Consider the following 11,453-nt stretch of genomic DNA (forward strand, 5'->3'; position numbering starts at 1 on the left):
CGATAGAAACAACGCTTCAAGCGTTGTTTGTTGGAAGCGCTGTTCGAATAACAAACGCTATCACGGCGTTCTCGATACAAGTCGACTATTCGAGAAACCCTTGCGCCGAGGGATATAAATTATCGCACAGCCGATGCCGCGTCATTCGATCGCCGACGCTCACTAGCGTGCCCGTCGTTTTGCTGGCCGCTGCTTCGCCGCCTGTGTATTTTTTCAGTTGTTAGGGGAGCACAGGTTCGGTCCAATAAACTTGTTTTCCTCATAGACAACTGCGTCGTCCTTTGCTGCGTGGTAATATGAAACAAGGTAGGAGAAATGCAGGGCCATAAATAGAAACAACCAATCAGCAATTTTTCTCGGTACTCCAGGCTTATTTCTAACCAGATCTATTTCTCGAAAGATGCCAGGTCTTTCCGTCTCACGGATTTCAGTGAGCTAACAATGGCAATCAGTATGCCACCGCCTTTCTGTTTGCACTGAAATCTCGATCGCACGCAGAGGGTGGTGAAAGTCGGGAGAAAAACGTCAGACGAGAGAATTTCAGGGCTCAGCTAGGCTTCACAAATACCAAAAAAAAAGAATAGAAGACGAAAGAACGTTAGTAAAACCTCGTTTGTCTTGCTAGGCAGACCACGAGAATTCTGGTAGTCCAAGTTTCACGGAAATTTCAATACCAGGCACTAGCTCAGAGGGATAGACCGTGCCATCGCACAGCACTGCATGAAAAGGCTTCCGGAGGCATCTGAGAGCTCGCATGAAGGCATCATTCAGACGCTGTAGTGTTTCCTAGGCAACGTCATGTAGAAAGTAGAACAGAATCAAAATATAGTTTTAAGGCGCTGGCAATAGATGGGGAACAAACCCATTGAAGTAATGTGTTTTTTGATGACAGCGGCAGTGGTGTCCAGGCTCAGCTATGCAACAAAAATGGCCATTGGCCATTGCAACCGATGTTGCAATCAGGCTACACATGATGATGATGACGATGATCCTTGACACTCTGGCGCACACCCACAAAGGGGGATCGGCCAAGAACCGGGCGGCAGGATCTTAACTAAAAGGCTAATGGTTTTTCAAAGAAAACGTAATTTTGGGCTAAAAAAATATAGAAAGGAAAGCCGAAAATCGAAAAAGGAGTATATCTGAGCAGGGAGCGATGCAGGCCATCAGATGCGATTTGAGACAGAGGTAATGGTGGGTCTATATATATATATATATATACATACACACACACACACACATATACATAAAACCGATGTCGCCTTTAGGTGTAAACAAGGCATGTTTCTTCTTTCTTTCATCGTCTGGTGGAAAAGAGCAGCAGAAAAGGCAGGCGCAGGATCCACGCTGCCTCACTCAAACGTGTCTACAGCTGGCGGTGATTTCCACGTTGAAAGAGTGTCGGAGAGAGGTTGTCGGAAGTAAGCGCGAGACAGACGTTGCGATTTTTTGTGCGATGCAGTGCGATGATGCGGCAGCCAGAGTGGTGACGTTTTGTGATGTTTTATGGCGTATCATCGCATCGCACCGTCGCGTAGCTGGTGCGACGAGCATCAAACCGGCCAGATATTTTCAGCGGCGCATCGCACCGCCGCATGGTCACAGCCCATCACCACAAAACACCTACCAGTTTAGAGAACGTGAACTGTACCTTGGGCTGTTGTATCAAAATAACATGCAAATACGTAGCGGCGGCGTACTCAACTGCAATACCGCGAGGCGAGATGGCGCTGGTAGGACTATCATCATTAATAAACAGACGCATTTTTTTTGCTGCAGGGGGGGGGGGGGGGGACTCGCGGCTGGTTTGCGTTACTCGCTTTCTCTGTTTTTTTTCTGTTGCTAAATTGCGCTTCACATCTGTAATTATCGCTAGGTGACCTAGCTGGCCTCGACTGGCAAAAACAACGTCAATCAAGTAAGGTTTGCATCGTTTATTGCGAGTGTCCAAGCCAGTATCATCAATGTATATGGTCGGGTTCGAACAAAACAAGTCACTCATACATATCGAAATCTTTTAACCCACGTGTAAAGACTCTTGAAGGCGAACAAGCATATGCATATAACTGAACATCGAGATAACTCAATGAACGTCGCGCTCATTGTGTTGCGGCGCTCGAGTTTAATAGCATGGCTTCAGGACAAGGGTCCGATTCTGCCGTCAGGTGCTGCGCTTGCCCCGTAATGTTGATCTGGAAGCGAATGCATGATGTGGAATCGGGAAGGAAACTTGCACATTGCTGATAGATAGCTAGTGCAGTGAGAGCAATGTAGTTTTCTTAAACTTGTTAAATAAGCAACTGCGGATGCGTGCACTTCTGAAATTTTTTCGCTTTGCAATGCTACATTGAGTACTTTAGAATTGTGCAATGTCGCGTTGTGTCGACAGGGTAGGCACTAGTTTTATTTCTCAGCAGTGAGCCCATATTAAAGGTAATATATATTTAAGCGATGGGCCTAAAAATATTTCAGGCTTGCTACATTTGATGTTGGAGTTAAGTTACACAGTTACTACAGCTAGAATTTCTCGTCGCAGGTAATGACCAGTCTGCTGAGTATGCAGCGAACATGCATGCTAAGGCAACAGAGTTATGAGGTGTGTGCTTACAGACCGAAAATCCCAATTCTAAGAAAATAAGCTGTAGGCACGCATTGTACATTCTTGTTGTTTGTACATCTTTGTTGGTGCTTTTACAGTACACTATCTGCTCAGCTCTGAGCACAAACTCTTTTGCACAGACACATTGATAGAACTTGAGCAGTTTCTTGCAAACAGTCACTCCTGAAATTGAATGGTGGTACAAGATGTGAATCTGTCCGAATACTGGATCAATAAAGGTCACATTTATTTTACACTTGTTAATGTGTCTGCTTTCTCAGTATACTCTTGCTTGAAAACTGAAGTTGTTTTCTCCTTGCTACCTTTAGAGGTTAGGACTTGAAATACGTATTATCTTGCAGTGTGGCTGTGATTAAGCCAAGATCATTTATGTTTCAACTACCTGTGCAATTTCCAAGATTTTTTTCATGACCGTAATGCACAGAATTTCACTTCGTAGTGGCAGACACTATAGTTATGACAACTTAATTTAAACAAAAGCACATGTGCCCAAAGAAATCTGGGACGTTTCTCTGCTATATGAAAAAAAACAGTACCACATGCAATGAACACAATCTTGCTCTTCACGGCAGCATTCACATTTTTTGAAGAAGCTGTGCTGCAAGTGCTCGTCACCTTTATGATTTATTATTTTAGGAGCCCATTGTACATATGTGCAATGCTAAACAATTCAGTGCAGCCTTATGAGTTTTGGCGCATCTTTTTGTAAACTTGTAAGAGCTAAACACAGTTAATTAAGACAAAACAGTTCTGAATGTTGTTCGTAAACTGTCACAAGGCACAACTCAATGTCGGAAAGCCTACTAACGCCGCTCACTGCGGGGTTGTACATTTTGCAATTCATCATTTCTGACGATCCACATGCCAACTATGAAGTGATCGCGAGGCGTACAGTAGTGGGCAAATTTAGATCGATTCTGGCTTCCAGGGGTTCACACAAATGACATTGTAGCCTCACAGGAGACAAGACTACTTGTCGAAACACTTGCTCTGTCACCTTATGTTAATAGATTTTTTCATATTTCAAGCCATCTTTTAGGCGTCAGTTTAGTTCACCTGCACCAATCGGAACTGGTTGACAGTTGTGCACGAGAAGTTCAGAACTTGTGCAGCGCGAGTTTAGCAGTGCAGCATCACAAGTGAACGACAAGTGCCGACAAGGTGGAATCCTTGTTTTTTTTCGCCTAATTTAATGAGGCGCAAATATCTTGGCAAAACACGCCGCAATTGTAGAGGTGGGTACAGTACCCACGTGGAATGCTATGTTGTTTGTTAAGCTGTGCGTGCGGCTGCACCAAACCAGTGCCATCAGAGCAGATGGTACAGGAAAACCATGAACTAGTTTTGGTGCTGTACCTCTCCTGCGTTTTTGAAATGAATGGCACGATTTAGAAGATGTCATTGCTGCGACACTGAAACAAATGACGAGGTGCAGCACTTTGTGAAACAGATCATGTGGTGCAGGAGAATCAAACAAACCATTAAGCACACAAGCGTCTTAGCCTTTCACCCCCATCGAAATATGGCCACTGAGGCTGGGATCAAACAGTGTGTTGTTGAGCTCAGCAGTGCCACACAATCTAATAGTGTTACAGTTTCAACATTATTCAAGTGTAGATTATATGCCACGGTAGACACTCAATCCTTGTGGCCAATCTAAAGCACCCCTCCACGATATGCATGGTAAAACATTCACAAATACAGCATTACATGTGGGAGGTTCGAGATGACCTGTTGTAGTGGACATTCAGATGTTTCAACGTGCTTTCAAAGTGGACATTCGGGGGTGTTCATCCTGTCGTTGCATGGCCGTCTGGAAAAACAAGTAACATCACCAGATATCAATGCATGAAATCGATGCATAATCAATACATGAAATTTTCCAAAGTAAACAAATAAACTCAGTTAACTGGTAAACAGCAGTATTTTATACGTATATGTAATTGTAGGTACCTCATAACACGTGTATCACTCAGGGCTGCTTCTTCACAAGGCATGTCATGTAGCAGGTTCCTTGCCCATTGTACACAGCTGCTTCCATGCCAGGTGGGCCAGGAGGCTGTGGCAGTAAAGAAGTACTTCTCATGTATGTGACACTTTCTTGGTCACACTATTGCAAAACCAGAGTCATGTTTCTCAAACGCGACTACAGTAAACTACTAGCTAGTAGGTTTTTTGCAATAATATATCGGCTAGCTACGAAGACACATGCGAGGCGACAGTGATTTAATTTATTTGCCTTCTTACATCGCAAAGGCCTGTTTGATGTTACCTGGTGACAGAATTTCAGAATTAACTATTGAGTCAGTGACTCATTCCCACGTGAAGCCACGCCGTAAGTAACGTACGTTTTTGAGCTTACAGATTAAGACGTTAAACAGTTTTAAAATTGAAAATTGTAATGCGCTGCCACCGTGTGACGCCTATGCGCTGTCATTGGCAAAAAACTACATACGTTTAAATGAACCAACTAGCCCTGCAAGCAACCGTCTCTAAAAAAACGGAAGTGGTTTCTGCTCACCGGCCCGGGCTTGCAACGGGTGTTCATCCGATGAAAGCTTCCACGGTCACTTCGTTCCCCAGAAGTCACTTGAGTTCCCTTCGCGAAAGCATTTAAACGAGTCAAAATAAACAAAACGAGAAAGAGTGTGCCGGTCGACAGAGGCCCGAAAAATTTACAGCGAAACGAAACAGTCCGAGACACATCTGAGCGTACCGCGAGCCGGTACCTGCCGTCGCAACCGTTGGCCGCCACTAACTGTGAAGTGAGGATAATGATGTCAATAGGCTGCTGCTGACCTCGAGTCAACTAGAGCAAAAACTCTTACAAAAAATAATGACGCAGCACATGTTTAACAAAAACTACTTGCTAGAATAACAAGTTCTTTTTTTTATGTGTAGAGGAACGTAAAGAAGTGGTATTTGATCACTTTAAAATGAAACTTGGTCCCGACGAGGACGCCTCTACAAGAAAGTGCAATAGCGCGAGTGGCAAGAGAGGTTAGTAAATCCACTCTGGGGTGTTTGAAGCAGAAACGCGCCGGGGTTGATTTTTTCGCCCCCTACAGGTGAGCACTTCAAGTTGAGAGTTTCCGGGGCCTGCCATCACAGTGCGAGCAGCCGAGTGGCGTCACAACACTGGTGGCGCTACTCCCTGTCGCCAATCCTATCACCCGTGGCCCAGGCCATTTCAGGCGAGTCGATGGAGTGGTGCGAGCTTGGATTTGCTGACATCGCCGCTTGTGGTGGCGTGACAAAACGTCGAGTACATTTCCCTTGTGGCGTGAAAGTATTCCGGAATGAATCAAGCGATGTTTCAAGTTTGCCATTTCTGCAAATAAACGCCTGTTTTGAAACCGATCGGAGATCGTAAGCAGCGATGCAAGGTCATTTCACAGGTAAACACAGCTACACCGGCGTCTCTCTGAGCCAGCTCGCTCCTCTTCCGCCTTTGATCTGCACATAGATGAGATCTAGAAAGTAAGAGCGTATGCTAACGCATTGCATACGAGTGCAAAGGTTAAGAGTGTTGTCATTAAGAACTGCTCGATGAAGAGCTCGCGTGTGCGTGGCGTAGAGGATGACCCGTGCCTGGTATGCTAGGCCTACCTGTCAGAGTCGTGAATAACCAGCTGTCACCACTGTTGCGACGTGCTTGTCATGCACGAAGACATTTTATTCATTATTTCTTTTTAAAAAGAAGCGTGGCTGATCATTGTTGTTTGTTTTGAGCTTCATTATGAGGATACAAAGTTCACCGACCACGCATGCTGAGGTGCCGCATGGGGGTGGAGCCTGCCGCTGATAGCTGCTTCACCCCCGTGTGTCCTGAAACGTCGCATGCGGCACCGCAAGCCGCATCGCACAAAGAAACACGCGTCTGTCTCGCGCTGTACGCAGGTGACTTGGAAATCTGCTTTCACTGGCGCTGCAGCCGTGCAGTTCGCAGCGCCTCACACAGGCATCAGGCCTCTACCCGAATGACGGCGATGACGCGGGCTTATTCAGCATTCCGGAAATAATCCTTACGACTCTGCTCGTTTTCTTCGCTTAGTTGGGATATCTCGTCGCTGAGTAACGAGGTATCTCTAACACATGGAGGAAGATGTGACGCAGACAGGCGAGATCGCCAACCGCAGCGGCACACGTGGGGAAGAAGCCGGTTTGGGAGCTCCGTTGCTCACCTCAGTAGACCAAGTAGTTGTCATCGATAAGCTTAGCATCAGCATGGCTCGGATCACCTAAACTGCTGCAAAAGGAGCGTGATCCAGACTTTAGAAGAAGCTCTTCATCAAGTCAGAATAAACGGTTTGTGTGAACACGTTTAGAGCAAATTTGACAGTGAAAAAACAACTGCTTGCGAAAAACCGCCAAGACTGCAACGAACGCGCAGCACTGTCACAGCGAAAGCTGGAAGAGTGGCCTTTCAGAGCTTTTTCAAACGATCGTTGAGTAGCTGCTGCCAGCACATTTGCAGGGTACTCACTATGCCATCAATCATTGTGTAGTAGGCAGGAGTTCACTATGCCATCTCTCGTCATTTTTCGGAAAAGCGACCTGCTGCACACATGCAAGGAATATTGTGCATTGTTTTCTGCTGGGGCTGACGACGAGGAAGAACCATGCTAGAAGCTTTTGCGATCCGCACAATCTCTGACACTGGGCATCTGCCACAGTTAAGAGGTGAACAAGACCAAGCTTTTGTAATGTGTTAAGCATTCCATGACCCACTTCATGCGTTGTTTGACAACTGGTTGTTCTTATGCTGTTCTAAAACGCTTTATTACTCGTAATGACGCGATTCCTTTCCTGACATAAAGCTTGCCTAAGGCTAGTTTACAAAAGAGTCTCTAGCACAGGTGTCGCTCTGTGGCATGATAAAGGGCTGGCACGCAGAACTTTGGTTCGAATTCCACCGTGTTCTTGATGGTAATAACTACTAAGCTTTTTTCTTATATTATGCAATAGTGGTTACCGACACTGGCGGCTCCGGAGAACTGTGGCACTGCACGCAACCCTTGTTGTGATATAATAACAGATTTTGCTGTAAAACAGGCAGCGGTACAGCCATGATTCGTCTCGCTAGGAGCCATAGTGCGAGACTAGTGATAACCATTGAACTTTCATGAGCCTAAAACCGTGATAAAATAACCTGCAAAGCTTTAGTAGAGAGCTTCGGAAATTTTGCCTATCTGCTATCCTCTTTGTTTCATATTGAAATAGGGCTACGCTATCACAAATGACATTAACCGTAGAGTCCATCATTTTAGTCTGCGTTTCCATGCCCTGTACATTTTCACTGAATAAGTCCCGCTATTCCTCGGTAGGAACATAGACGCAAGCATTCTCTTGTTCTGCTCCCATTGTATTAGATGAAAATATATTGGTTCACAGGGCATACCAATAACCTTTTTCTGTATGTACGCTCAAAGCTGTGGAGACTGTCTGCAAAAAAAAATTTCTATTAATTTTTATGAAACTAGAAACCCGTGCAAATTGAATAGCAGTGCAAGTATATATATAGTCACGATTTATAAAGTGCGGTTGAAAAATGTGGAGTGACTAAATATACATCGATCTCCTTCCTGTGCAGTATGAAAACCACCGAGCACTTTGTTTTTAAGGACACATCATTGGTTTCAGCATGGTCTACGGATTCCGACTTCACTATAATTCACACTAAGAATGAGCGATTTTCTTTTACGAACACGAGATATTGGTTCAGGAAGAAATGTCATATCTTGACAAGAGAGCCTCCGCAGCCTCTCCCACCAGAATAGACAGTGTTATCACGTTACACGTCTGGCTTTGCGCCTTCTACTGTTGAGTCATTGGTCGCTTTCTTTTAATTGGTCATTGGTCGTCACCATTTGCCACTTCAAAAAAAAGGAGGAAATATTAAAGTGGAAGCTAAAGACTTTCTGTGATTGTTTTTGGTGTAGGACGTGAAGTAGCCGGTATAGTGGAAATATTCACAGTATGCGGGTTTGCTAGGTCGAAAAGACAAATAATGCCCACTAAATAGGGAAAACAAGCCCAAATGTGGGCAATTAGGTACATTACCAATAAAAAACACCAAGAAATAGCAAAATGGACGCGAAAACAACTTTACCATTTTTATCTATTTGGGCAATTAATTCAAGATATTTTGGTAGAGTTTCAGTAAGCGAGGGCCCTTCAATATTATGATTGCTGACACTAGAACGTGAACGGCGGAATTCAATCATTACGCGAAGGGTGGCAAAGTTTCTTATGCTGTTTGAGGAATGACACTCCTCCCTTCACGCGTCTTGTGTGACTATTCTTTAAAGAACTACAAACGTACAAGTAGTACCAGCTCCACGGCAACAGTAAAAATGAGTGTACTGTAGAAGCTCTCAAGACCAACAATGTTGTGATCGATGCAGCAGTAGTCCTCAACGTTACAGTCACTTTCAAAATCATGTCTTGCGTGATGACCAAGTACGAGCACTTCGTACCTCTCAGTTGTAACATCTCAATCAGTACCTAATCCTATGAAGAGGCTGAAGCAGTTTGTCAGATATTCGATTTTAACTCGTTATGAATGTAGAGCGTCCTGTATACGGAGCACTTTCGACTGTCCTGTTTATTTCCAATTACACTTCAATGTCGCGATGGGCAACTGCTAGTCGAAAAGTTGACGCCCCGTGAAAGTTCTCGACTGAGTGCCACCAACGGAAGCATTAGTTTTCGCGCTCGTTCAATTAAAGTACCATAAAAAATTCAATGACGGTAGCTGAAAATATGCCCTGGGTGACAAGTTTGTACATTGCATAGTCGAACGCAAGTGGCTTCGACATCGCAATATGTGGATACTTTATTTGAAATCGGGAAACGAGAAACTAGCGAAAGAGCAGCCATGTAGCCACTGCCTTTTTTTACGCCACCACCAGCTAAGAAAAACAGCCAAACTGTGGTAAAGTAGCCATACCTGGCCACCCTTACCCTATGTCATAACTCTTTCAGGCAGAGAACGTGACGTAGAAACAGCAAAGAAATGCAAGAAAAAAATGCTGAGCAAAAGCTTGTAAATTTAATTGAACTTTAGGCACAGAAATATCACTGTACGACCTTTTGGGCACCTTATCGGCGTATGCAAGCTGTGCATGAGCCAGAGAATGAATCGTGAAGGTACCAAGATGCATAGGCATACACATCTGTCCACGAGCTGTGTCAGAGGAAAAAAACTTTATCACAACTGGTGGAATGCCTCATGGGCTTTATACGCGAAGCAGCGTTTTATAAATCAGCCTGCCCAAGCCAACGCTTTCTCTATAGGCTACCGCTTCTAGGCACAAATAATTATCATTTACTCTATGCCGCAATAGTGTAAGTTCAGTTGTCCGAAGTTTTTAAGCAATGGCTGACTTGAGCATAGGAAGCGCATCCAACACACCTGTAACGAATACGTATTCAATGGTAATAGCATATTCGTAACAATTTTAAATTCATGACATGCCGCGAGTACATTAATAGGCATAGTTATATTTTCAGCTTGCTTACTTTCGCGCTTGTCCACGTTGCACGATGCGATTTGCCTCAATATGGCGAGCATTGTAGCCAGGAAGAGTGGTCGGTTCATGCCTATTCTTCTTGCACGAACACAATTCATGTGGCTCCCTTGACTCGGGTAGCTGCACTGCATCTATTCTGTGTACTCATGCTCCATTTTTCATGCCGACGGCGCTCACAACATAGTGACCATTAATAAACTGTACCAATAGGAAAGCAGGGGCCCCCAAAATATTAATGATTCGTCGTGTGCGAAAACTGCAAATGTCGTATTATTTTTTGTTACTTTCCTGAGAAGAGCGCTCATTCACATGTTTGTTAAGGCAAGGCTGCAAGAAGCGTCAGCAAGGTCCCAGCAGGAGTGAATATACCATTGCGAAATTTTGGATCTTTTATGCCTCGACCTTGTGCAAAGATTCCAGTTGCTAAACTCAGGAGGGCGAAATTATCCTTCTGAATTAGCCTGAGTCACTCCGGCAGTTCAAACGCAGTATCTAACATACATCGTATAGACCGTTTAGGCGGGTGTTAGGGGCGGCTCGGACATTTTTGTGGCCCAGATCATGTATTCACAGATGTTACGCCTTTTAAATAGCTTGATTTCACTGAGACCAAACCATGGCAAAAAAAGGCCTGCACACATTTGGGCAGTTCATTATCTATGAAAACAATGTTTAAAACAACCGCTGCTTGTTAGCTCGTACAAGCGCGTGAACGGTGTTTTGTATTCTTCACGATTGGCGCCCAAAAAAGAAGCACGAAAGCACAACGAAGTGCTTTATACAAACACAAAACAAGCTAGCAAAATGAAAAGGCTTGATAGACAATGACTCACCACACGTGCACATGCTATATAGGCTTTATGGGCGAAGCAATGTTTTAGAAACCACTCAGAAATTTTCACCCAAATATGCCACATGTATTTGCCCTGTTTTATGGGAAACCAATCAAGCATCTAAATTTATAAGCCAGCGTATTTAAACGTTAACACTATACGACTGTTTTTTTAACTATTTGGCCGTTCACATGAAGCCATGGTACAACATTAAATTCAGATCGCAATAATTTTGACGCAACAAGCACACAATTATTGATGATCTTTCGTTGTCGTGAAGGTAAATATGAATATTTGCCTGGTGTTTAAAGTTTTATTAGTCAAACTAGTGCCAAAATAAACAACTTACACGTCCAAACGATATCACTAATAATTGACGCGCTGCATCAAGTCCTGATTTACCAGTGTAAGCAGCATCGGTATAAGTGGCACCACTCTCAGTACTCGTCAGACATGCTCGCACGT

The 11,453-nt window shown here is 44.2% G+C and overlaps 1 protein-coding gene across 2 annotated transcripts in view; it reads right to left on the bottom strand.

Moving 5' to 3' along the window:
- LOC142803523 (uncharacterized) overlaps positions 1-10,266 on the bottom strand; it is a 63,884-nt gene extending 53,618 nt beyond the window's left edge. For both annotated transcript variants that reach the window (XM_075888651.1, XM_075888649.1), the window contains exon 1: positions 10,145-10,266. In XM_075888651.1, the coding sequence (XP_075744766.1) occupies positions 10,145-10,253 (109 nt within the window). In that variant the 5' untranslated portion in view covers positions 10,254-10,266. The remainder of the gene's footprint in view (positions 1-10,144) is intronic.
- Between the last annotated feature and the right edge of the window lie 1,187 nt (positions 10,267-11,453).

This window comes from Rhipicephalus microplus, chromosome 3, assembly GCF_043290135.1.
Source record: "Rhipicephalus microplus isolate Deutch F79 chromosome 3, USDA_Rmic, whole genome shotgun sequence".
In the NCBI taxonomy this organism is placed as follows: Eukaryota; Metazoa; Arthropoda; class Arachnida; order Ixodida; family Ixodidae; genus Rhipicephalus; species Rhipicephalus microplus.